At 44.4% G+C, this 25,972-nt stretch overlaps 1 protein-coding gene across 1 annotated transcript; it reads left to right on the forward strand.

The window, feature by feature from the left end:
* Positions 1–3,493: 3,493 nt before the first annotated feature.
* LOC149320681 (uncharacterized) lies at positions 3,494–16,312 on the forward strand. Its single transcript, XM_089504453.1, has 5 exons — positions 3,494–3,505; positions 5,598–5,702; positions 11,383–12,077; positions 12,650–12,776; positions 14,859–16,312. The coding sequence occupies exons 1-5, from the start codon at positions 3,499–3,501 to the stop codon at positions 15,914–15,916; spliced, it is 1,992 nt and encodes a 663-aa protein (XP_089360579.1). The 5' UTR covers positions 3,494–3,498; the 3' UTR covers positions 15,917–16,312.
* Positions 16,313–25,972: the final 9,660 nt, after the last annotated feature.

Raw genomic sequence — 25,972 nt, forward strand, 5'->3', positions numbered from 1 at the left:
CTCTGCATCGTTCTTTAGCAGACTGATTCCCGCATAAACTCTAAAGGGCAAGAGTTCCCAAATGCAGTTTCCTGGGAGAGCTGAAGAGCCTCTAGCTGCATCCACACTGTAGAAATAATCCAGTTTGACCCCACTTTAATTACCACAGCTCAGTGCTGTGGAATCCTGAAAATTGTAGTTTGTTGTGACACCAGAACTTTTTGACAGAGAAGGCCAAATGGCTCACAAAACTACTGTTCCCAGAATTCCATAGCACTGAACCATAGCAGTTAAAGTGGGGTCAAACTGCATTATTTCTGCTGTGCGGATGTAGTTTCTGTGCAGTGCCTGAAGTGGAACACAGGAGATTCACCTGGATGCAAAGAAGATCCCTTTTCTGTGCTGCTGTTGTTGATTTAAAAATATTTTAACCTTGGAATTACCAAAAATATAATCTAATCATGCACTAAAATAAGTGATTTGGATCTTGTGACTGGAACACTGTAATTACCCAATATTTGGGAAACGACTACCTAGGAACCACTGTGTTGTTTGAGATGGGTGCATTTACAATGTAAAAATAATGCAGTTTGACACTTCTGTTGCTCTACCTTATGGAGTTCTTGGGTTTGTAATTTGGCAAGGTTTTTCTCCTTCTCTGCCAGAGAGTGCTGGTGCCTCACAAAACTCCAAATGCTTTGGAGGTTTTTAAACAGAGGTTGGATGTCAGGAGTGCTTTGATTCTGTGTTCCTGCATGGCAGAAGGGAGTTGAAATCGTAGGATTCTGTAAAATGGAGCCCTGGCAGTTAAAGTGGCGTCAAATTACATTATTTCCACAGTGCAGATGCTCCCTAGAACATCTGCAGCCTCAGTTCACTGGCTAAAGCTTTAGACCAGTAGTTCTCAAGCTTTGGTCCTCCAGGTATTTTGGACTTTAACTCCCAAAGCCCCAGCCAGCTTATTCAAGGGTCAGGAATTCTGGGAGTTGAAGTCCAAAACACCCAGATGACCAAATTTTGAGACCCGCTGCTTTAGTCCATGCTGCTGTAAAGCTGGGTCCCTTCATGTAGTTTGGACAATAATTCTATTTAGATCCAGCCACCATGGCCAAGGGTCGGGATGGGAAGAAAAGTAGGCCAAAACATCTCAAAGAAAGGTGGCCTACTGTGGCCTTATAGATATTTTGGATTTACAGCGGGCCCTTAGTATCCACTGGGATTTGGTTCCTGGGCCATGCTTTGATTGAGAGTTCCTGCATGGCAGGGGGTTGGACTGGATGGCCCTTGTTGTCTCTTCCAACTCTATGATTCTATGCTTATAACATTAACTAACTTGGGCCTCATAGAATCATAGAGCTGGAAGAGACCACGAGGTCCAACCTCATTCTGCCCTGCAGGAACTCTCAATCAAGGCACCTCCTTTGACAGATGGCCATCCAGCCTCTGTTTGAAGACCTCCAAGGAAGGAGACTCCACTACACTCCGAGGAAGGAGTGTGTTCCACTGTCAAACAGCCCTGACTGTCAGAAAATTCCTCCTATTGTTGAGTTGGAATCTCTTTTCCTGGAGCTTGCATCCATTGTTCCATGTTCTAGTCTCTGGAGCAGCAGAAAACAAGATTGCTCCCTCAATATCAAATGCTTAAACAGGCTATAATACCACTTCTTAATCTTCTCCTCTCCAGAATTATAACCTTAAGGTGGTTTTTTTTTTGTTTTTTGTTTTTTTAAAGAGTAACTTTTCCACCTCTATTGAAGGTCCCAAACTATTTCCCAAACTTTGGTCCTCCAGAGGTTTCCAGTTGGCAAAGGAGTCAGGCAAGGCAGGCTGCATCCCATTTCCATTTGTTCAGCTTGTGTGCAGAAAACATACAACGAACAGGTTTAGACTCAGAAGAAGAAGCGAAGACTGGAGGAAAAAACATCAACAATCTAAAATGTGCAGTAATTAAATCATTACTACTAGCAGAAAACATCATGGACTTGGGTCAGTTACTAAGGAAGGCCAAAGAAGTGTGTGCAAAGGCAGGCTTAAAGTTGAACGTAAATGAAAATAATGACCATGGAAGGGCTGCATCTGCCCTGCAAAAAATAACCCAGGTTTATACTACTTTAACTGCCATGGCTTCATGCTATGGAATTCTGGGAAATGTGGTTTGTTGCAGCACCATAGATCTTGGACAGAGGAGGTCAGATGTCTCACAAAATCACAGCCCTCAGAAATTCTCTAGCTTTGAGCCATGGCAGTTAAAGTGGTGCCAAACTGGGTTATTTCTCTAGTATGGATGCAGCCAAAAAGACTAGGAATGGGAAGGGTAGCCATGAAAGGACTAGAGAAGACCATGAGGAGTAAAGATAAAACAACTGAGCACTACAGTTAGAACCTTACAAGTAGGGTTGCCATAATGGAGGACCTCGAAACCGGGACAAATGTAGGACAAGGTTTGAAAATGTAGGACATTTATTATTTTTTTTTAATTTCCTGGCTAGGAAATTAAAAAAAAAAGTCCTAGATTTTTAAACCTTGTCCTCCTCCTCCTCCTCCCGGCCTGGGAGGGAGCCTAGGCCGGCTCCCAGGCTGAGAAGGGGGGGAAGCTAGGCATCGCGGCGATCTCCGCGGTGCCAGGCTTCCTCCTCCTCCTCCCGGCCTGGGAGGGAGCCTAGGCCGGCTCCCAGGCCGGGAAAGAGGCGGAGGCTGCTCCTCATCGCGGCAATCGCCACGGTGGGAAGCGGCCTGCTCCTCCTCCCAGTCTGGGAGGAAGCCTCAGCAGGTTCCCAGGCCGGGAAAGAGGCAGGGGCCGCTCCTCATCGCGGCAATCGCCGCGGTGGGAAGCGGCCTCCTCCTCCTCCCTGGCCTCGTGGAGGCCTTGAGGACCCCGCGGCCGGAGCTCCGACCGCGGAGCCGCCTCCAAGGCCTCGCTGGGGCCCGGGAGGGAGCGTCTCCGCGGCTGGAGCTCCAACCGCGGAGAGCCTTCCCAGGCCTCAGCAAGGCCTTGGAGCCGCCGCGGGGGCTGAGGTGGCCGCGGTGGGCGGGGCCGTCCCGGTTTGGGCGCCAAACCGGACCGGGACCGGGATGGCACCGCCCAAACCGGAATTGTCCCGCCCCCCGGCGGGATATGGCAACCCTACTTACAAGCCGTTGTATTCCCCATCGCCATGTACAGATGTGAGAAGTGAACAGTGGGGAAAAAACAGATTAACAAGGAGATAAATTCATTTGAGATGTGATGCTGAAGAAGAGCGCTGAGACATCCTCCGGTCCCTGTCAAAATGGCCTTCCTTCTCCCCATACAAGTTAACTCATGGCTGGTAAAATGGGTGTAACAATTGTGGCAATAGTGTTGCAACTGTGACTAAGTGGCAGTTGTGAACATGGAAGAGTTACCTAAGTTTGCTCAGCCATGAGTGTTCTGCAGTAACAATGGCTACTTAGCTACAATTGTGACACTACTAACTCCCTCCCAGACATAAAGATCCTTCCTGGACACAGTTCACTCTGAGGAGGAGGTAAACCAAGTCTATGAAAGGTGGCACTACAACGTCTTTTGCACAGTTAGTCCCAAAGATGCTACAATATCCCTTTGCAAACATGAGGAGGGCCATTATGTTGGTGATTGGAGCACAAGCGAATGGCATTTCTGTCAGATCTGAGGTGGCCATACTCTGACAAGTTACTCAGTTAGTTACTTAATATATTTAATTAAGTAACTGATACAGAATTCTGGCAGAATTCTACAGAATTGTTATTATTACTGTATAGTACTGTGTATACTATACTACACTACTATACTGTAGCATACAGTATAGTATACTACTATACTATATACTATAGTACTATTGCATAGCACTGTATAATATACTAGTATATACTGCTATACTGTACTATATACTATACAGCATATGCTACACTATGCCAGTATACTATACCAAAGTACTGTGTATAGTATACTACTATAGCATAATAGTGTATAGTATATAGTGTGCTATAAAGTAGTGTGTTATACTATGCTATACTCCGTACTATATTATGATTTATTATTATTATTATTATTATTATTAGGGCAAGGTTTCTTCAGGGGGTCTTTGCCATGGCCTTGCCCTGAGGCTGAGAGAGTGTGTAAACTGTGAGGCTTAAACAGGGGCTGAGGTGGGCCTCGAACCCTTGGCTCCTCCCCCAAGGGAACGTGACATGGCTCCTTTGAGGGCGTGGCCGGCGGCGGTTATGGAAGAAGCAGAAGCGTTAAAACCACCGAGTCGGCTCCTCCTTCCTAGAGCGTCGACCAACGGCTCTATGCGGCCGCTGCGTTCCTTCCGGTCCCCGCGAGGCTCCGCCCCCTCCTTTTGAATCTCTCCGCCCAGAGAGGGCTTGGGAGGCCAGGACGCCATTTGGGAGCCGGGAGGCGGAGAAGAAAGGGAGAAGAAGGCGGCCGAGGCGAAGGCGGCTTATGGGGTGGGGGAGAAGAACGCGGCTCTGGAGGCGGGGTGCGGTCTATATGGGGGTGGTGCTGGGGGAGGGAGCCCTTAGCCCTCTGGGGCGTTTGGACTACAACTCCCACAATCCCCCCCAATGGCAGGGCTGGCGGGGGCTCCTGGGAGTTGGAGTCCGAATGGCCTCAAAGGCCAAAGGTGCCGCGCCTTGGCTGCAAGGGGAAGAAGGGAAGAAGCAGGGCGGAGGTGGGAAGAAAGAGCAGCACCAGCAGCAGCCCCATTGTGTCTCCCTCCTTCATATAATATAGACTGTATATATATATATGTGTGTGTGTGTGTGTTTATAATATATCTGTGTGTTTATATGTATATGTACAGTGTGTGTGTATTATATATATATATATGCGTTATGTATATATGAGTGTGTGTATATGTGTACAGTGTGTGTATCTATGTATATATATATATATATGTACAGTGTGTGTGTATGTAGTATATATGTATATGTGTTTATATATTATATATACACATATATTACATGTGTGTATATATAATATGTGTAATATGTGTGTGTGTGTGTGTGTCTATATATATATGTACAGTGTGTGTATGTAATATATATGTGTATGTATGTGTGTATATATATATGTATACATGCATATATTACATGTGTGTGTACCTAATGTGCGTGTGTAATATACATGTGTGTGTGTTTATGTATATGTGTGTGTGTGTACAGTGTGTGTGTATATATATATGTATGTTTATATATATAGTACATGTGTGTGTGTATATTTAATATGCGAGTGTAATATACTGTATATATATATATACACACACACACAAGTATATGTGTTTTTGTGAGTGTGTAGTGAGTGTATATATGTGTTTGTGTAATATATATTTTATATATATATATATATATAATACACACACACATGTACATATATTACATATGTATATTGTAAACCATTGGCTGAGCAGGGAATCAAACCCTGACTCCAGAGTCATGGTCAAATACTCAAACCACTGCACCACGCTGGCTCTCCAATATGTGTGTGTGTGTGTGTGTGTGTTAAATGGTATGCAGTAGCTTAGTGGTTAAGATGCCAATTACGATGATCGTAATTCAGAAGGTTGGCATTATATATATTAATATGGTATTTTATAAATATCTTTTGTCTTGTCCAGCTGAGAGGCAGCGGGGGAAAGACGGCAGAGGAAAGCAGGTGAGTGAGCTGGTCTTTGGGAGTGGACAGAGAAGAGGAGACTCTCCACCTGGGAGACATTGCTCTGGTAAGTGGGCCTTTGCTGTTCTCCCTCCCGTTGTTTTCTTTTCCTGTAGTGATGGGAATCTGAGTCTGCCAGATGTTGTTGGACTGTAAGACTCAGCATCCCCAGTTAGGGTTGGGGAGGATGCAAGGAGCTGAAGCCCAAGAGGTCTGCAGAATCGAGGTTGGTATAAAAACGTACCAACAACGTACCAACGTACCATTACAACATGTTTTGCTTCCATAGGAATTTAGGGAAGTTTTTTTGTTCAGGAACTTTAACCCAAAAAATATGCTTTGTCTCTTTTCAACCGAATGATTCATGTGGCATTGATAAAATGTCTTGCCCTACAATTTTGCCGCAGTAGGTTTGGTGTTACAAACTACCTCTGGGTGGCTTTGGGCAAGTCACACTCTCTCAGCCTTAATGAGCCTTATATTGGGAGAAAATAAATAAATAAACTAATAACAGAGGAAGGCAGTGGCAGACCTCCTCTAAAGAAATCTGTGATAGGCTTGTCTTAGGGTCGCCATAAATTGAGAATGACTTGAAAGCATGTACACAACCACTCCCTTTTCCAAAATCCAAAATACTCCATCAGTGGCTGAGATGGTGACACCTTTGCTTTCTGATGGATCATTTTACACAAACCTTATTTCATGCCATGTCACTGACACCTGTCCTGCTTTTAACTGCTTAATACTCTCCCTTAGGCTCCATCTGCACTGCAGAAATAATCTTGACACTAGTTTAAACTGCCATGGCTCAATGCTATGGGATTCTGGGATTTGTAGATTTGTGAGCAATTTAGCCTTCTCTGTCAGAGAGCTCTGGAGCCATAATACCTTTAATAAATACAGTTCCCAGAATTCCATAGCATTGAGGCATAAGTGGTATCAAACTAGATTATTCCTGCAGTGCGGATAGAGCCTAAACGAATAAGAGCTAGGGTCCCAAGTGTCTTCCCCTAGCAGTTCAGTATCTTAGATAGTGTGCTTGCCTTGGCTTCTAATGTCTAGAACTCACTCAGACAGAGAAACCTGTTTACAGACAAACAGTAACTTTATTAAGTAACATAGAGCAAGAAAGTATCTCAGGTATGTTACTTCCAACTTAGTGGGGTTACATTAACATAACAATTGCAGGCTTAGCACAGTCCCCTCTGGACTTTCCTAAGTGGTTCTCTCTCCCAAGAGTTTACCATATGAAGGAGATCAGGAGTTTATCCCGTGACTAGCCCAGGAAAATTGCGTAATCACATTAAACAATTTCACATACCATCGCACAAAACCCACCATTATTAAAGTGGTCACAAAGAAGCATTAACGCGCATCCTTTTACTTTTGGGATTTCAGCAACAATGCCTTTCCACTATCACTTTATTTACGTAATTGCGTGTGATAATCATTTGCGCCATTTTCGCTTTACTTGCGGGATGCTTTAAAAATGCTTTAATCTCTCTCTTTAAAGCCGAAATTAGCCCCAGTGTGATAAGCTCCCCAGTCAGTTTCCTTATCTGGCTCTCATTGAAGAACTTTTCTCAGCCACTCACTCCTGCTTTTATTCATCCTAATTTCCCTGCAGACCCCCATAGCAGTCTGTGTCTAAAGTGTGTTTAAAGTGTGAATGGCTACCACAAAGCCAGGCCTGCCTAGTGACTCCATCACAGGTATAATAATAATTACCTTCAGACTGTGTGCTTGTGAGTTATACAAAATATAAATGAATTTAATGTTTAGGCTTGGATCCCATCTCCAGGGTACCTCATATAAGCAAATGTTCTAAAAGCTGAAAAACTCAGAAATCTGAAACAATTCCAGTCCCAAACATTTCAGACAAAGGAGGCTCAGCCTGCACTGATTTATATACATTTGCAGTTTATCAGAGTCAGACATCGGAGTTGGAGTCGAAGGTTTGGTGTACCAATTCCACACATTTCTGGTCCTGCCTCTGCTTATAGAATCATAGAGTTGGAAGAGACCACAAGGGTCATCCAGTCCAACCCCATTCTGCCATGCAGGAGCCCTCAGCCAAAGCATTCCTGACAGATGGCCATCCAGCCTCTGTTTCAGTGCACCTCCCTGGCATCTGATAGACTGCTGCTGAATTTGGAGATTCCTTTAGCAGTGATGCCTGACAATTTTGATCCTCCCTCACTTAATTTTTCTACTCACTTTGAATACCTCATCTACAAGAACATACCAATAAGGACTTGTCTGGGGCTAATAGGAGATGTAGCTCAGCATCTCTGGAGAGCACCAAGTTTCAAGAAGCAGGTCTAACACCAGCTCAGCTCTTAGCTTCCCTGCATCATGTGACAGTAAATCTGACAAGTTACATTAAGTCAAAAGAGTATTTTTCCTTTTTGGAGGAAATCCATTTTCCCCCATGATCTGTTTCATTTTCTTGTCTTTAGACAGGCAAAATAGAAGCCTCTGTCTGGCCAGTTCTTAGTACATTGCTGAGTTTTATAAACTCCTATCGTGTCCCTTCTTACTCCACTTTGTTTGCTCAAGCAAAAAAAATTTAAAAATACCAATGTAACCTTTCCTTATAGGAGAGCCTCTGTTCCAGACTCCTGACCATTGTGACTGATCTTTTTGCCAGCTTTTGCAGCCATGTTTTTCTAATAGAAATGACTAGAACTGGACCCAGCATTCCAAAAGAGAGATGACATAAATGTACATACAGTGGGCTCTTGGGATGTTATATATATATATTAAATATGTTCAAGCCTTGGATGGTTGAATCCATGGATAAAGACTCTGTGGATAAGAAGAGCCCAACTGCACAAGTATGCCTCAGTTTATAAAAGAGATGGGTTTCTGGATACTAGTACATTAACAGAAAATTTGGTACCTAAGGCAGAAATAACTTGAAAAGAATAGTGACAAGGACCAACACCACATAAAAGAGGAGCAGTTTAACCCATTCCCTTGTTATTGTTAGCTGCCTTCAAGTTGACATTGACTCACGGCGATCCTGTGGATGAGATATCTCTAAGCTCCCCTGTCATCAATCTCTCTGCTTAGGTCCTGCAGGCCCAGGCTTGTGTCTTCCTCCCTGATCAAATCTAAGCATCTAGAGTGAAGTCTTCCTCTCTACTACCTTCTCTTTCCTGGCAAAGTTGTTTTTTCTAGTGAGTCCTGCCTTCCCATGATTTGGCCAAGAGCACAACAGCCTCAATTTGATCATTCTTGACTTTGAGGGAGAGTTCTGATCTGTTCCAGGACCCATTTGTTTGTCTTTTTAGGTGTCCATGGTATCTTCAGCACTCTTCCCCAGCACCACATCTCAAATGAATTGATTTTTTTCATATATCTGTTTTCTCGTATCCATACATGATACAGTTGCCTGGACAGTTCTGACGTTATTGTTCAGCTGTATATCCTTACACTTTAGGATCCTGTTCTTCCATGGCTGCCCTTCCCAATCCTAATCTTCTTCTGAGTTCTTGATCACAGTCTCCATTCTGATGACTGTGTGATCCAAGGTATGGGGAGTCTTTAACTCTTTAAATTTTCTCATTGTCAATGGCCCTGTCCAGATGGGCCCTTTGCGGCACGTCCACAACGTGCTAGGGTTGCCTCGGGGCAGCGCATGCACATGCCCCGCAACCCTAGCATGTCATGCACGCACCGCAGTTGCGCAGCACCATACATACAGCGCACGCAACAATTACGTTGCAGCTGCACCGCCTCTAAACAGCGCTGAGCAGCTGTGACATAACCCCGCCGTCTCTGGTGCTTAGCGGCGCCACAAAAAGGAGCCACTTTTTGCAGCTCCTTTTTTGCTGTGCAGCAGCACTGCACAATTTGTATGCTGCAGCGCTCCTGCACAGCAAAGAGAGGCGCCGAGGAGGCACCTCTTTTTGGTGGTCTGCACCCTGCCTAGGTTGCATGTATGTAGATCGCCTGTGGTCATTATTTCTTGTTCAGCAACAAGCCTGCCATTGCATTTTCTTCCATGTTTTACCAGACTTTTTATTCAGAACTAACAAGAGGAATATGTGAAATTAAACAACTTGTTCAAGTAGGCCTTGCAGAAGGAAATCAAAACCTTCTGGAGGATATGTGACGCCTTCTTCCAGTGTGCATCTAGGCTTTACTTTTTCTTTCATCACCCTTTGCTTATCTTTTGATTTCCATTTTGCTGGCCAAGCTTGTAAATCTTACATCTTTTTCAACATGCTGCAGGTAGCTTATGGGGCAGGTTTATCTACTTTCTCCTTTTCTCTCTTGCTGTTCGCACATGCTCAGTAAGGGTTTCTGGAGGCAGTTGCTGTTTACCTGCTGTAGGTAGACAGGAGCAGCCAGCTGTAGTAAGATTGGCTAGGACAGTGGTTCCCAACCTTTATTCCTCCAGATGTTTTGGAGTACAGCTCCCATAATTCCTGACTATTAGCTGAGTTGACAGGGGCTTCTGGGATATGGAGTAAAAAACAAGTGAAGGCCCAAAGCTGAGGAACCACTGGGCTAGGGAACAGAATCTCATATTTCCCCCCATTTCTATCTGTGTTGCATTGTTTACTGGAGAGATGCTGCTGCAACTCAACACCAAAATCTGTGTTTCTGCAACCCTCCTTCACCATCCTCCCAAACATCAAGGTAAACAATTGTTGTTGTTAGCTGCCTTCAAGTCAACCCCGACTCATGGCAACTCTGTGAATGAGATGCCTCCAATTCCCTCTTTATGCTCCACTGCTCTGCTTAGGTCCCACAGACTGAGGCCCGTGGTCTCCTCAATTGAGTCTATCCATCTGGCATGCGATTTTCAACTCTTTATACTGCCTTCTACTTTTCCTAGCATTGTTGTCTTTTCTAATGAGTCATGCCTTCTCATGATGTGGCCAAAGTACAGCAGCCTCAATGTAGTCATCTTGGTTTCCAGGGAGCGTTCAGGCTTGATTTGTTTTAGGACCCAGTTGTTTGTTTTTCTGGCCATCCATGGTGTCCTCAGCACTCTTCTCCAGCACTACATCTTAAATGAGTTGATTTTCTTCCTATCTGTTTTCTATTTCCTTTCTGCTATCTGGTTTGACAATAGACAAGGTGAAAAGGGGTCTGGATAGTTGTAAAAAGGAGCTTTGCTGTTGGAAGCTTTGTTAGCTGAGATAACACCTGTATGTTAAATTAGGATTCACTGCCCCAATGTGTATTGCTTACCATTGTGTTTATTCTCATAAGCCATATTGGTTCAGACTGGGGGCCTGTCTGTTACCAGACTTCCAGCCCAGGGGAGGCCAGATGCCCGTGGACATGGCACCTTCCCGCTCATGCTCCCTAGCAGCTGGTATTCCTAGGCACACTGCCACCAGTACTGGGCATGCTGTAGAGACATTCTGACTAGTAGTCAGTGCTGGCCCTAAGCTCCATGAATTTATCTACTTCCTTTTAAAATTATCCAAATTGGCAGCCATTACTTGTGGTACATCTTGTGGTAGTGAGTTCCACAGCTGAACTCCATACCATGGGAAGAAAGTGCAGACAGTGCTAGCCATCTTGTAATGGTGAGTTCCACAGATGAACATGCCATGGGAAGAAATTGGCAGCCATTGTTAGCCATCTTGTGTTAGTGAGTTTCACAGCCCAACTCCATACTGTACGTGGGAGAGGGGGAATGGCAGACATTAGTAGTCATCTTGTGTTAGTGAGTTCCATTATTGAACCACATGCCTTTTCTCCTCTTTTCCTTTGTTGCATAGAAATCACCTTGGGAATAAATCAGGATTGTCCTAACAAGATGAAAGTGAAGGAGGAAACTGCAGGAGGCCCTGACCCTTTGGGGGCACTCAACGAATCTGGGAACAGCCTACAGGCTAAGATCAGCAGAGGGAGTCAGTGTGAGGTGGCAGCAGCCCAGATTAAGTCAGAGCCAGAAGAAGCTGAGTTACAACTCTGGGAGGGCCAGTGGCACGACTTCCTGAAGACAGAAGAGCCCTCTTGCTCTGGGTGGGGAACTGTACCCCCGTCAGAAGCCAAGCCCTCTTTGGTTCTCTCTGAGGCCCAGCCCAAAGTGGAAGAAGAGATCTCCTCCATGAGCCTGAAAACTGAAGAGCAAGAAAGCCATGTGGATGAGAAGGAAGAGACCCTGAGTGACAGAAAGACGGACGTCGAGCTCCAGCGTAAGCGTTTCCGGGGTTTCCTCTACAAGGAGGCTGAGGGGCCCCGGGCAGCTTATCTTCAGCTAGAGGAACTCTGCTATGGGTGGCTGGAGCCAGAAAGACGCAGCAAAGAAGAGATCCTGGAGATTCTGGTCCTGGAGCAGTTCTTGACTATCCTTCCAAGAAAGATGGAGAGATGGGTTAGGGAGCGTTGCCCGGAGACCTGCGACTGGGCAGTGGAATTGGCGGAAGATTTCCTGCAGTGGCAAGAAGAGGCAGAAGAGTGGGGAGAGCAGGTAAGGTCATTTTGTCCTGCCAGATTTTAAGGGGTTCAGAGTAGCTGATGAAGCTACTCTGAACTAATTAGCTTACTTGCTGTTCACTGCTATGATCTTTGGAATAGCGGTATATAAATAAAACAAATTATTAATTAAATTAAATGTAGCCTCCCTCCTTCCAGCTTTTATTTGCTCTTTCTCCCATCCCTAGCCCATTGTCTGAGCAGGAACTTTGCATGTTGAACATTCCCTGGTTCAGCTCTTGGTGTCTCAGGTTAAAAGGATCTCAATTTAAAAAGGCAAGCAAGGCACCTGCTTGATAACACTGAGAGCTGACACACCAGGAATTGAGAAATTTCAGGGTTTTGAACTGCAGCTCTCAGAATCACCCAGACAGTATGATTGCTTCCTTGTGGACTGAGAAAGTCCTTGTGGAATGAATAATTTTTGTAAGACTTGTATTGTAGCATAATAGAAATCTTGGGCTGCTATGTCAAATAGGAATGAATGACTTTTCTAAGGCCTGTATTATTCTGACATGATGTAAACCTTGAGTTCTGTCTAATAGGTTCCTCTTTTTCTGTTTTTAGGATATGGGAAGGGTTCAGGAGTTTGGTGTGACTTTCTCCAAAGTCAACCAAACTCTGCTGAACACTGGAAAGGAGGACTTTGGCAAAGCAGTAAAGCAGGAGAGTGACAGACATTCTGAGATATTTGGTAAGGGATTTCTAGTCTCGGTAAGGGATTTCACATCTCTCGGTTAATCTGTTCAAGGCAAAGCTCAGAAAAGTAGCCTTCTGTGGGGCCAGGTCTCTGCAAAAAGTGCAGCCACTATGGGTGTGCATACTGTGAGTTTTCACTCAGGAAAACTAGAAATTCTTGCTGGCTGAAACCAATAGGACAAATTAGGCTAGAATGTGAAGCTCCCCCACCTTTTTTTTTGGCCCAAGGACCGTATGGATTCTGGGCAAGTGCATCCAAGGCTGCAAGTCATTCTTGGGTGGGCACAGACAACACCCTAAAGTGGATAGGATCATCCCACTACATTCCAGAGCTTTTGCCCATTTTTCCCATACAACACAGGTGGGCAATGGGGGTCAATTCCCCATCCCCTCTGCAAGTCACATGGTACCATTCAGGAACACCAGAAGTAACATCACTTGGCTTACACTTGCCATTTTCAGTGGTTTTAAGGTGCCCCCCCCCCTTTTTTTTTTTTTTTTTTTTTTTGTATTAGTTTATGGGATTTTGAGGAGTCTGTGGAAGCAGAGACCTAAATTGCTGTCCTTGTGGGTGGTTTGCAATTCTCCACCTTAATTTAGGGTTAAGGGAAACTGTGGAAGGTATTTGAATCAATTTTGCGACTGTGGGACTCCCCTGAGGGTTGCAAAAACTACCAAAGAAGCAAGAACAAAAACATAGAGAAATGCCCAGAAGTCACTTCTGATTTTGAAAATTATGTTGTTTTTATTGTTTTCTAAAACTTAAGTCAGAAAACAAATTAAAGGGTTAATTGGTTCTTTTGGAAGCTCTTGAGGGGCACAAAAACAATTGTTTGAGGGCCCCTTGCATCCCTAAGGCCATGCTTAGCCCACCTCTGATGCAGGACTGGGAACCTTTTTCAAGTAAGCAGAACATAAAGCTCCACCAGCATTCTGGTGAAGCTCTTAATACAAGAGCTTTGAGATGGTCAGAGGTGCTTCTCCCACCCACCTCCACTTATATAATTGAAGCTGGATGGTGCTAGATGCACCACTTCAGCCAGAGGAGAGACTGCCCCATGCACTTTGCGTATCCCCTCTCAGGAGTTCCAAAATTCACCATATTGGTGGCTGTTTGCTTTCTGCTGGTTCAGTGTACACAGACATTTCATGCACACAATTTTTAAAAATATTATGTATAAAATTATCTTCAAGCTATGTTTATAAGTGAAGTCAAAAGCTTTCATGGCCAACATCCATAGTTTTTTATGGGTTTGATTCCAGCCACAGATACTGGCGAAACGTCAGGAATAAACTCTTCTAGAAGATGGCCACATAGCCTGAAAAACCCACAAAAAACTATGTTTATAAGTTATATATGAAACATAAATTAATTTAATTTTTAATCTTGGGTCCCATCTCCACGATATCTCATTATATATTCTAAATTTTCAAAAATCCAAAACACTACTGGCCTCAAGCATTTTGGATAAGGGACACTCATTCTGTAATAGTATATAATATTAATATAATAACACTGTTCCAGCAATGTAAGTTACCAAGAAAATTCCAGCTTGTCTTTGCAGCCACAGGTCAAAGGTATGTGATCCTCAAGGCTATTTTTATAGCTTCTCTTCCCAGCTGAAAAAGAGAATTGTCATTGCTGGGAGTCTTCAAGGGTGGTGTTCTTTTTAAATAACCCACGTGGGGCATCAAATGACATTTGCATAACTGGAAGTGAACATCTGGCCCACACTGAGCCTGACTGTCCAAAATTTGGTCTGCCCTCGACAGGAGCTCTCTGAACAGAGTGTGGGGCAGACGTCTTGATCAAAGTGTTTCTGTTCTAGAGTTACTTCCTCTAGCAATGGGAATTGGATTAGATCGGGGGGGGGGGGGTGCTACAACCCTCCAGGCTCTTGACAAACTACCATTCCTATCATGCCTCACCACTAACCAAACTGAAAAAAGTTTTAGCCAGGTTCATGAGGGCTTGGTTGTAGCTCCCCCTCTTATGGTGATGCTACATGTAGGTTACCCATCCCTGGACTAGGTGACGTGCAAGGTCCCCTCTAACTGTGATACTCTTGTTCTCCAGGAGATGATAGACAGATGGATGATGGCATGGAGGAATCACAGGGAACATCTTCTACGGGATACGAGGAAGACCAAATGGAGGAGTGGAAGACAAATTCCGTTTCAGAACTGCAAGACGATATTTACAAAGTTACCATTCCTGATGATATGCACCCAGGGACACAGCAGAATGCATGTCCTGCCTGTGGGAAGATGTTCACTCGGCTGTCACACCTGAAAAGGCATCTGGTGATTCATACCGGAGAGAGGCCCTATAAATGTTCGGCGTGCGGGAAAGGTTTTACTCAGAAAACAAACCTTGCTGCCCATGAGGTGATTCACAGGGAAGGGATATGCTCAGATTGCGGGAAAAGCTTCAAGCTGAAATGGGGCCTTACACCACATCGTGTGGGAGAGATGTGGTACAAATGCTCAGCTTGTAAGAAGAGCTGCAGCCAGGAGAAGGGCGATCTTGTGAGACCTAGGCCAGTAGATGAGCCTGGTGAGAGTGTCCAGGGAATGTCCTTTGAAATGCCCAAGCGAGTTAAGGTGGAAGACTTCCCTAGTCATCAAGAAGGACCTTCAGGTAACCGAGTGGAAAACGAAGTGGAGGAGTGGATGTGTAGATCTCTTAAAGTCCCAGGTGGCGTCCTTTGCAAAGTTAAAACCACACCGAAATCACCAGGGAATTACAAAGGGAAGAAGAGGAGTCCTTGCCCTGTGTGTGGGAAGATCTTTGCCACTCGGTCAAGCCTTAATAGACACCAGAGAATCCACACGGGGGAGAAGCCATATAAATGCTCTATTTGTGGGAAGAGCTTTAACCAGAAGACGAGCCTTCTCACCCATTCGTTCATCCACACCGAACAGAAACCATACCATTGCTCTGAGTGTGGGAAGAGCTTCCGGCATTCAACTGGCCTTCTGGTGCATCAGAGAATGCACACTGGTGAGAAACCGTATAAGTGCTCCATCTGTCAGAAGAACTTCAGTCAAAGCAGCCATGTTGTCAAACACATTTCAAGGAAACATGCAAAAGAGAAAGAAAAACTCCGTGCTGCTTATGCTGCGAACAGCTGAGGCCCGCTCTTTTATTTTTAATGAATTAGAGTTTGGAAGGGGCAATTCATTCTGACCTTTGGGAAAGTTTCCTTTCAAGAATGCATGTGTGTAGAAAAAAAATACTTGGCCAACAAAGATGAACTGCATTGTTTCTGTACAAGATACTGTGTTAGAAGAGAAACCTAACTCCTGACTGGAAGAAGAAATGACCAGAGCAGTCACTAAGTTTAATGTAATTGATCCAGCAGTCACACCTCAAAACGTTTTAGTTAGCTGTTGGTAATGCTGAAGCTCCCATCATTCAGCTTCATTGAATGACTTTAGGTTCCACTGCCATGAATGAAAAAGAAAATCTTTTCTCTATTCACCTGTTCTACACCATGCATATTTTAATACATCTCTGTTATGTCTTTTCTTGTTTGTCTTTTTTTCTCTCTCCCTTAAACTAAATTGCTCCAGAAAGTGTAATGTTTCCTCAGAGGAGAGTTATTCTAGCCCCCTGTCTTTTTCCCATCCCTACAGGAATGGTATTGGCAACAAAGAAAGTGGCAAAGCCTTATTCTCTTTGTCCCCAGAAAATGCTACAGATTGTATAAGTATAGGAACAGTTAAATCAGTAGTTCCCAAATTTTGGTCCTCCAGATGCTTTGGACTTCATCTCCCAGAATTTCTGACTGCTGGCCAGACTGAGGCTTCTGGGAGTTGAAGTCCAAAGCTCCTAGAGGACCAAAGTAGGAAAACTGGACTAAATGGGGGGGCATGGTATATACACAACCCAAGGGCCATTCTGTGGGCCATGAGTTCCCCAGATCCTGCATGCTGGGTGGCAGGAATCAGCAACACAGCTGAATAGCCACAATTGGATGCCTCCAGTGGCAGTGAATCGTCTTTAAAATGGGTCACAGGGCCCCTGCTTATGCCACTCTACAATTCCAAACCAGAAGTCCATTTCCTGCCATTTTGAATTTGATATTCTTGGGGGGTTTGCTTTGGCATCTGAGGATCTGTATGAGCCTTGGAGTGGTCCAGTGGCAGACAGAGGCTTCCTAGATTCCCAGAATTTGCCCACTCCTGACTAGTTAGTATGCAAGGACCTATCTTAACTGTGATACCAAGCTGCAACCCCTGCTTCCAAAAGGTACAAGCCAAGTAGAGCAGCCTTGTCTATGAGACCAAAGAGATCCCTTCTCTTTAACATGCACCTGAACACAAAGGCCAGAGTCATATTGGTGGCTAATGCTGGTGTAAGGCCAGGTCAGACCATCCTAAGAGAGGGTTCTTTTACACACACTGCAAAGAGCTTCCAGGACTTCCTTGTGCAATGGCTTTTCCCCAGGAGCTTCCTGGCACTATTGATTGGCCACAAGGTCTTATTGGGGAACCATCTGGTGGAAATTATTCTGCCCCTAGGCAGAGAAGAGTTTCCTTAAAAGGCTGGGTTGGCAGCTTTTGAAAAAGGGAAGGGTGGAGGAATCCAACTAAATGTGATGAATTCTGCAAAAAGAAATAACGGGTATGCTCTGTGCAGCCCTCCACATGTTGGACTGTAGCTCCCAACAGCCCCTGCCTGTGTAGCCAATGGCAAAGAATGCTAGGAGTTCCAATTGAACTACTGCATATACTTGACTGTAATTTCTAAACGTACACATGAGTATCTGGGGAACCCAAACAATTCCACCACCACTCTGATATACAAGTATGAACCTTCTGACACCCTAACAGAAATGAAGCATTGAAAAATGATCATGAACTGGAGTAGGAGTGGGGGGCATGTTTGGTAGCCATTTTGGCAGGTTTGATGCGGCCATGAACATGCATAAGGTTGCCACAGCAAAAACTAGAGAGGGCTTCTGTATCTTTTAATGAGTGTGTAGAAGAGAGAATTTCAGCAGCTGCTCTGGGCTCCTGGAGGAAGGAAAAGGAGACCGCTCTACACCTGCAAGCAGACCCTCATTCTCTTCTCCAGTGAGCCACATCCAGCTTTTACCTTATAGTCTAGAATTGCCTCTCCCCTCCAGCTTTCTTGAGGCTCATGGGAACTGTCTGCTGAACTATGCTGTAATGTAGGATCTCACCCAAGCAGGATTGTTCTTAGGATGTATTTGCCAGTCAAAAAACACAGGATTTTGAACCAAAGGTTTAACTGACTGTAAGGCAAGGCAGCAGAAATATCCCTTGTTCCTGAATTAAGGTGGATTTCTAAATGCAGGTGTTGTTGTGTGCCTTCAAGTCATTTCTGACTTACGGAGACCCTAAGGTTTTACATTGCCAAGCAACAATCAAACCTTTGTCTCCAGAGTCATAGTCCAATACTCAAACCACTATACTATTTCCTGCATGGCATAATGGGGTTTAGCAGCGGCTGTCCCCTTGGGTGGGACTCTCAACATACTCTAGCCATTCAGAATCTTTTCCATTTTAGTCCAAGACACAAAAGAAGAGTCATTCCTCTGTGTGTGTGTGGTCCTGTCAAGTCATTTCTGATTTATGGTGATTCTAAGGCAATCCTGTCCTGGGGTTTTCTTGGCTAGATTTGTTCAGAGGGGGTTTACCATTGCCATCCTCTGAGGCTGAGAGAGTGTGACTTACCCAAGGTCACCCAGTGGGTTTCATGGTTGAGCGGGAAATCAAACCTTGGTCTCCAGAGTTATAGTTCAACGCTCAAACCACTATGACACACTGGCTCACATAAGTAGTCTTTAAAGGCCTACAAGAATGATACGAAGATAACACAAATACTTAGACTACTACAAATACAGACACAATACTACTGCAAACAGCTAACCCTTCAGTTTTTTTCTGCAGGCAGAAATTAAAACCCCTTTGCCTAATTCAAGGGGAACCAGGCCCAGTTTCTGCTCCTGAGAAAAGCGCAACTGCCTTCTGGCTTTCTCTCACAAGCACAAGCCGCTCTTCAAGATTTTCCACCTGCTGAGTTCAGCTAGTTAGGACAGGCATGGGCAAAGCAGGGCTCCTCCTCCTCATCTTGCAGAGAAGTGAACAGTGGAGTGCAAAAGATTCTGTCCTGGACCCAGTGCTATTTCACATCTCTATCAATGACTTGGAATGGAGTAGAGGGTGTGCTTATCAAATATGCAAATGACATTAAATTAGGAGGCATAACTAACACCCCACAGGTCAGGATCAAAATTCAAAATTACCTTAATAGAGTAGAACAGAGCCAAAGTTAACAAAATGAATTTCAACAGGGAGAAATGTAAGGTACTCCACTTGAGCAGGAAAACTGAAACACACAGATATAGGTTGGATAAAACATGGCTTGATAACAGTACATGCAAAAGTGATCTAGGAATTTTAGTAGACCACAAGCTATACATGTGTCAACAGTGTGATGCAGCAGATAAAAAGGCCAATATGATCCTAGGCTTCATCAATAGAAGGGTAGTGTTCAGATCAAGGGAAGTAATAATACCACTCTATTCTTCTTTGATCAGACATAAAATGGTAAAAGGTCTGGAAACCATGCCCTATGAGGAGCTGGGTATGTTTAGCCTGGAGAAAATGGTTAAGAGATGATAGAATATCTATGAAATGAAATGAAATTTTATTACGGCCGATGACCAGTATGTTTAAATATTTAATAATAATAATAATAATAATTAATAATTTATTTGTATCCCACCTCTCCCACAGGATCAAGGCAGCTTACAACAGTAATAAAATACATACAATCCAAAAATAACTCTCATTATCCCCTCCCTCCTAAAACAGCTTCATAATAATTCTTACATAACAATAATAAATAAGATACCATTTAAAACATTAAGACAGTCTGAGACGGGAACGGCATTGGATAGCTCGCTTTTGCCACCTAAACAAGCCAGGATTTGTAAGTCAACAATAAACCCTAGTTGAAAGCTGGATTGCGATTTTGGCTTGTTGGGATACAATAGAGCAGGGCTGGATAACGGTGTTGGCTGCTTGGCCCAATCTGTGCCCCAGTGCTGCCCAGTGCAAACTGGGATAATCTGCGACCCAGGCCTGCTTTGGGCTTAAAATAGCCATAAACAGATGTGGACAGAAAGACATTTAAGGGCTATTTCAATATTCAGTCTTTAAATGACTAACCATGGTCCTAACCTGAAACTTAAATGTGTGTAATTGGCCATTTTTAGGCCCGACAATTTTGTCTACAGCAAAGGTGTGTTGCTTTAACATGATGACACTACTACCTCCCTAGTCATATAATTCCAGCATTGGACACCATTACCCTTGAACCACTGTTCAAGAAGAGCACAAGTGAACAGAGTCTGACCAAAGAGATTAGAGTGGTACTAACAGTTCCCTCAATTTAGACACTATCCCTGTATTAATGCAGCCTAGGGCACATTGAGTTTTTTAGCTGCTGTATCACACTGTTGATTCATGTTCAACTTGTGGTCTAAGACTCCTAGATCGCTTTCACATGTACTGTTGTCAAGTCAGGTGTCCCCCATCCTATATCTATATTTTTTCATTTTTCCTGCCTAAGTGTAGTACCTCACATTTCTCCCTATTGACATTTATTTTGTTAGTTTTGGCCCAGGTCGCTAATTGTTAAGTTCAGTTTGAATTCTGATCCTGTCCTCTGAGGCATTAGCAACCCCTCCCAATTTAATGTCATCTGCAAATTGAGATATGCAAGCCCTGTATTTTATCATCCAAACCATTGAGAAAGATGCTGAATAGCACTGGGCCCAGGACAGAGCACTGTGGCACCCCAATGGTCACTTCTTTGCAGGATGAAAAGGAGCCATTGCTAAGCATCCTTTTGGTCACTTTTTGCTTGTAGGAGCTGAATATACCTAGACTGTGGAGGTTCTAAGGACAGAGGAAGGCAATGGCAAATCTCCTCTGAACAAATCTTTCCAAGAAACCCCCCATGATAATTTCATAGAATCATAGAGTTGGAAGAGACTGCAAGGGCCATCCTGTCCAACCCCATTCTGCCATGCAGGAAATCTAAGTCTAAGCATCCCCGACAGATGGCCATCCAGCCTCTGTTTAAAGACCTCCAAGGAAGGAGACTCCACTACACTCCTAGGAAGTGTGTTCCACTGTCGAACAGCCCATAACTGTCAGGAAGTTCCTCCTAATGTTGAGGTGGAATCTCTTTTGCTGCAGCTTGCATCCATTGCTCCGGGTCCTAGTCTCTGGAGCAGCAGAAAACAAGCTCCCTCCCTCCTCAATATGACATTCCTTCAAGTATTTAGACAGGGCTATCATATCACCCCTTAACCTTCTCTTCTCCAGACCCAACATCCCCAGCTCCCTAAGTCGTTCCTCATAGGGCATGGTTTCCAGACCCTTCATCATTTTGGTCGCCCTCCTTTGGACACGGTCTAGTTTCTCGACATCCTTTTTAAATTGTGGTGCCTGGAACTGGACACAACATTCCAGATGGGGAATGTTAAGGATTGAGTCTCTCTCTCACCTCAAACATTGTGACTGGGTACTTTTGCAGACACCGATGTCATGGAATGAGGTAGAATATACTTTTATGTGGCTATGTGAAAATAACAATTGTAAACTCTCCGAGAGTTCTTTGTTTGATCAGACTGTAAAACTTAAATCATTTGTTACTGAGAATCAAACAGATGCAGACTTTAACGTTTTGTTGGCCCACAAAAAGTGGATCCACTTTTTTAAAAGCTGTGCTTCAAAAAACCAATATTCCGAGCTACTGAAGATTGCACAGTTTTACTTCTCTCTCCCAGGGCATAATGCCAACGTAGAGAGAGTGTTTTCATTGATTAATGCCAAATGGACCTATGAGAGAGATCAGTTAACTCTGCCATCCATGAGGGCAATGCTTGATATTCAGTACAACATGGCTGATGTAAGTTGCTCTGAATTTTACAAACTGTTGTGCAGTGAGGAGAAAATCAAAGTACCTTGATTAACTACCGACTTTGAGAAAGTAGAAGTAGTACAAGAAACCTTACACTACTGAAATATTTAATAAAACTGTTAAATGACAAAATGTATGGTCTGTAGAGGGTTAGTTGTTGATAATGTGCCCAATCTAGTCCGTATACTTTTGTCCCAGTTTTGTGAAAGAGAATTATGGCAACTTAGTATGGATAGAGCCAGCGTGGTTTAATGGTTTGAGCATTGGACTAGGACTCTGGAGACCAGAGTTCGAATCATTGTTCAGCCATGGAAACCCACTGGGTGACCTTGGACAAGTCTCTCAGCTTAAAGACCTCCAAGGAAGGAGACTCCACTACACTCCGGGGGAGTTTGTTCCACTGTCGAACAGCCCTTACTGTCAGGAAGTTCTTCCTAATGTTGAGGTGGAATCTCTTTTCCTGTAGCTTGCATCCATTGTTCTGTGTTCTGTTCTCTGGAGCAGCAGAAAACAAGCTTGCTCCCTCCTCAATATGACATCCCTTCAACTATTTAAACAGGGCTATCATATCACCTCTTAACCTTCTCTTCTCCAGGCTAAACATCCTCAGCTCCCTGAGTCGTTCCTCATAGGACATGGTTTCCAGACCTTTCACCATTTTTGTCGCCCTCTTTTGGACACGCTCCAGTTTCTCAATGTCCTTTTTGAATTGTGGCGCCCAAAACTGGACACAATATTCCAGGTGGGGCCTGACCAAAGCAGAATAGAGTGTCACTATTACTTCCATTGATCTAGACACTATACTTTTATTGATGCAGCCTAGAATTGCATTGGCCTTTTTAGCTGCCGCATCGCACTGTTGACTCATGTTCAACTTGTGGTCTACTTGGACTCCCAGATCCCTTTCTCATGTAGTTTCATTCAGCCAAGTGTCCCCCATCCTATATCTGTGCATTTTATTTTTTCCGCTCTAAGTGCAATACCTTACATTTTTCTGTGTTGAATTATTATTTTGTTAGCTGTGGCCCAGCTTTCTAGTCTATTCAGGTCATTTTGAATCTTGATCCTGTCCTCTGGAGTATTAGCTATTCCTCCTAATTTGGTGTCATCTGCAAATTGATAAGTATGCTCCCAATTCTGTCATTCAAGTCATTGATGAAGATGTTGAATAGCACTGGGCCCAGGACAGAGCCCTGTGGGGCCCCACTGGTCACTTCTCTCCAGGATGAAAAGGAGCCATTCTTGAGCACCCTTTGGGTTCGGCCGGTCAACCAGTTACAAATCCATGTAACAGTTACCTTTTCTAGCCCACCTTTTACAAGCTTGTTTGCAAGAATGTCATGGGAAACCTTGTCCAAGGCCTTACTGAAATCAAGATATACTATATCCACAGCATTCCCTTCATCTACCAAGCTGGTAATTTCATCAAAGAAAGAGATCAGATTTGTCTGGCATGACTTGTTTCTCTGAAACCCATGTTGACTTTTTGTGATTATGGCATTGCCTTCTAGATGTTCACAGACTCTCTGTTTAATGATCTGCTCCAGAATCTTTCCTAACTTGATGATAATTGTTGGGATCCTCCTTTTTCCCCTTTTTGAAGATGGGAACAACGTTTGCCCTCCTCCAGTCTGCTGGGATTTCTCCTGTTCTCCAGGAGTTTTCAAATATGATTGCCAATGGTTCCGATATTACATTTGCCAGTTCTTTTAGTACCCTTGGATGTAGTTCATCTGGTCCTGGAGACTTAAATTCATTTAGATTAACAAGGTATTCTTCTACTATCTCTTTACTTACTCTGTGCTGAAATTCCCCTATTCTGTCCTCTGCTCCATTATCCTCAGGTTGAGCACCCTTTGCCTTTTCTGAGAAGACTGAGGCAAAGAAGGTGTTGAGTAATTCTGCCTTTTCTCTGTCTTCTGTTAGCATTTTGCCATCTTCTCCACGCAGTGGCCCTACCGTTTCCTTCTTCTTCCTTTTGCTGCGGACATATCCAAAAAAGCCCTTTTTGTTGTTCTTAACCTCTCTAGCAAGCCTGAGTTCATTCTGCGCTTTAGCTTTTCTGACTTTAGCCCTGCACATGCCTGCTATTTCTTTGAATTCCTTTTTCGTGATTTCCCCCTTTTTCCATTTCTTATACATCTTCCGTTTCAAACTTAGCTCGGTTGAAAGTTCCTTAGTCATCCATCCTGGTTTCTTGAGTCACCTCCCATTTTTCTTTCTCACTGGAACTGTTTGAAATTGTGCCTTCAGTATCTGTCTTTTGAGAAATTCCCATCCGGCCTGAACTCTCTTCCCTTTTAGTATTTCTGACCACGGGATCACCCTCAATACTTCTCTAAGTTTACTGAAATCCGCTCTCCTAAAGTCTAGGATGCGTGTCTGACTATGCCTGGCTTCTCCTCTCCATTGTATAACAAACTCCAGGAGAACATGGTCACTTCCACCTAATGATCCCACCACTTGTACCCCATTAACCAAGTCAACCTTGTTGGTTAGGATTAGATCTAAAATAGCTGACCCCCTTGTTGCCTCTTCCACCTTTTGGACCATGAAATAGTCTTCCAGGTAAGTGAGGAATGTGCAAGACCTTGAGGATTTGGCTGAGTTTGACTTCCAGCAAATATCAGGATAGTTGAAGTCGCCCATCACTACTACATCTCTCTTTTCTGACTGTGTGGTCATCTGTTCTAGAAAGATATCATCCAATTCTTCAGTCTGACTTGGGGGTCTGTAGTAGACTCCCACCATAACACCCTTGTTGTTTCCCTGCCCTTTAATTCTTATCCAGATGCTCTCCACCTGGCTTCCATAATTGATGTCCTGGATCTCTTCACTGGTGTAAATATCTCTGACATTAGTGCTATTCCTCCTCCTTTCTTGTTTGGCCTATTTCTCTTAAAAAGGTTATACCCCTCTATTTCCACATTCCAATTATGAGACTCATCCCACCAGGTTTCAGTCAGGCCTATTATATCATATTTGCTTTGTTGTACTAGGAGTTCGAGTTCATCTTGCTTATTTCCCATGCTCTGTGCATTAGTGTAGAGACATCACAGACCATGGGTCCCATTTACTTGCTACGTGTGCAAGTTTTTTTGCCTCCCACTGTTGGGTCCTTGCACTGTTTGCCTTGTTTCCTCTATGTCAGTTTGACTATTTTCTCCAGCTCTTTCGCCTTCCTTAATATTGTCTCCCTCCCCCATGGAACTCAGTTTAAAGCCCTCCTGATTTTCTGCTGCTCCAGAGTAGGACCCAAAACGGTGGATGCAAGCTCCAGGAAAAGAGATTCCACTTCAACATTAGGAGGAACTTCCTGAGAGTAAGGGCTGTTTGACAGTGGAACACACTCTTTCCTCCGAGTGTAGTGGAGTCTCCTTCCTTGGAAGTCTTTAGACAGAGGCTGGATGGCCATCTGTCGGGGATGCTTTGATTGAGATTTCCTGCATGGCAGGAGGTTGGACTGGATGGCCCTTGTGGTCTCTTCCAATTCTACAATTCTATGAATGATATATTATTATCCCCTCTATTATCCCCTCTGTTGTAAACCACTCGGATTCCCAGTGATTGGGCGGTGTGGGCGGGGCTGGGGGTCCCATAGGTGGTAGTACCCTCAGAGGTTCCATGGCACCAGAATGAGTCTCTATTTAATGAGGCAAGCCACAGTCCGGAGCCAGTTGCAACAAAACTCCAACTTTATTATAACAGTCCAACAGTTAAACTCAAATGTCTTCGGGAGTCTTCTGCGCTCCCCCAAGTTACTACACTGGGCTCAGGTTGCTGTTGGCTTCACAGCTCTCCCTCTAAACAAGTGGCCCGGTTATCTCTACTCTAGGGCCCTCCACTTGGGCGTGAAGGGCGGTAGGCTAATCCCGCCTGTACCTCCTCCTCTTCAGGTCTGGGGTTGGTACTCGTAGTCCCTCCCGGGCGACCTCTATTTCGCCATTCCCACCACGTGGGTTCTGCCCTTTCTTCGGCTCCCACACCGAGCCCTGCCTCTGGGTTGAATGGCTCTCCTTGCCCCGACCCGTGGCCCCTCGGGCTGACTGGAATGGCTGGGTGGCAGGGCCCTGCTCTCACCTTCCTCGTCCTCGTGGGAGAGCTAAGGTATTTGCTCGGTGTCTCCCGGGTCAGGCTGCCGCTCTCGCCCCTGCGTCCCCTAATGCCTCCTCGAGCTCCTCTTCCGCGTGCTCCCCTCCTCCCTTCCTCTATCTCCTCCTGCC

The sequence above is a fragment of the Sceloporus occidentalis genome, unplaced genomic scaffold (assembly GCF_023333645.1).
Source record: "Sceloporus occidentalis isolate IW3139 unplaced genomic scaffold, rSceOcc1.0.p SCAF_1, whole genome shotgun sequence".
NCBI lineage: Eukaryota > Metazoa > Chordata > Lepidosauria > Squamata > Phrynosomatidae > Sceloporus > Sceloporus occidentalis.

Coding starts and splice junctions, on each gene's coding strand:
- LOC149320681 (XM_089504453.1), top strand. Junction 12,078..12,649: donor CAGAAGAGTGGGGAGAGCAG/GTAAGGTCATTT, acceptor TTCTGTTTTTAG/GATATGGGAAGGGTTCAGGA. Junction 12,777..14,858: donor CAGACATTCTGAGATATTTG/GTAAGGGATTTC, acceptor CTTGTTCTCCAG/GAGATGATAGACAGATGGAT.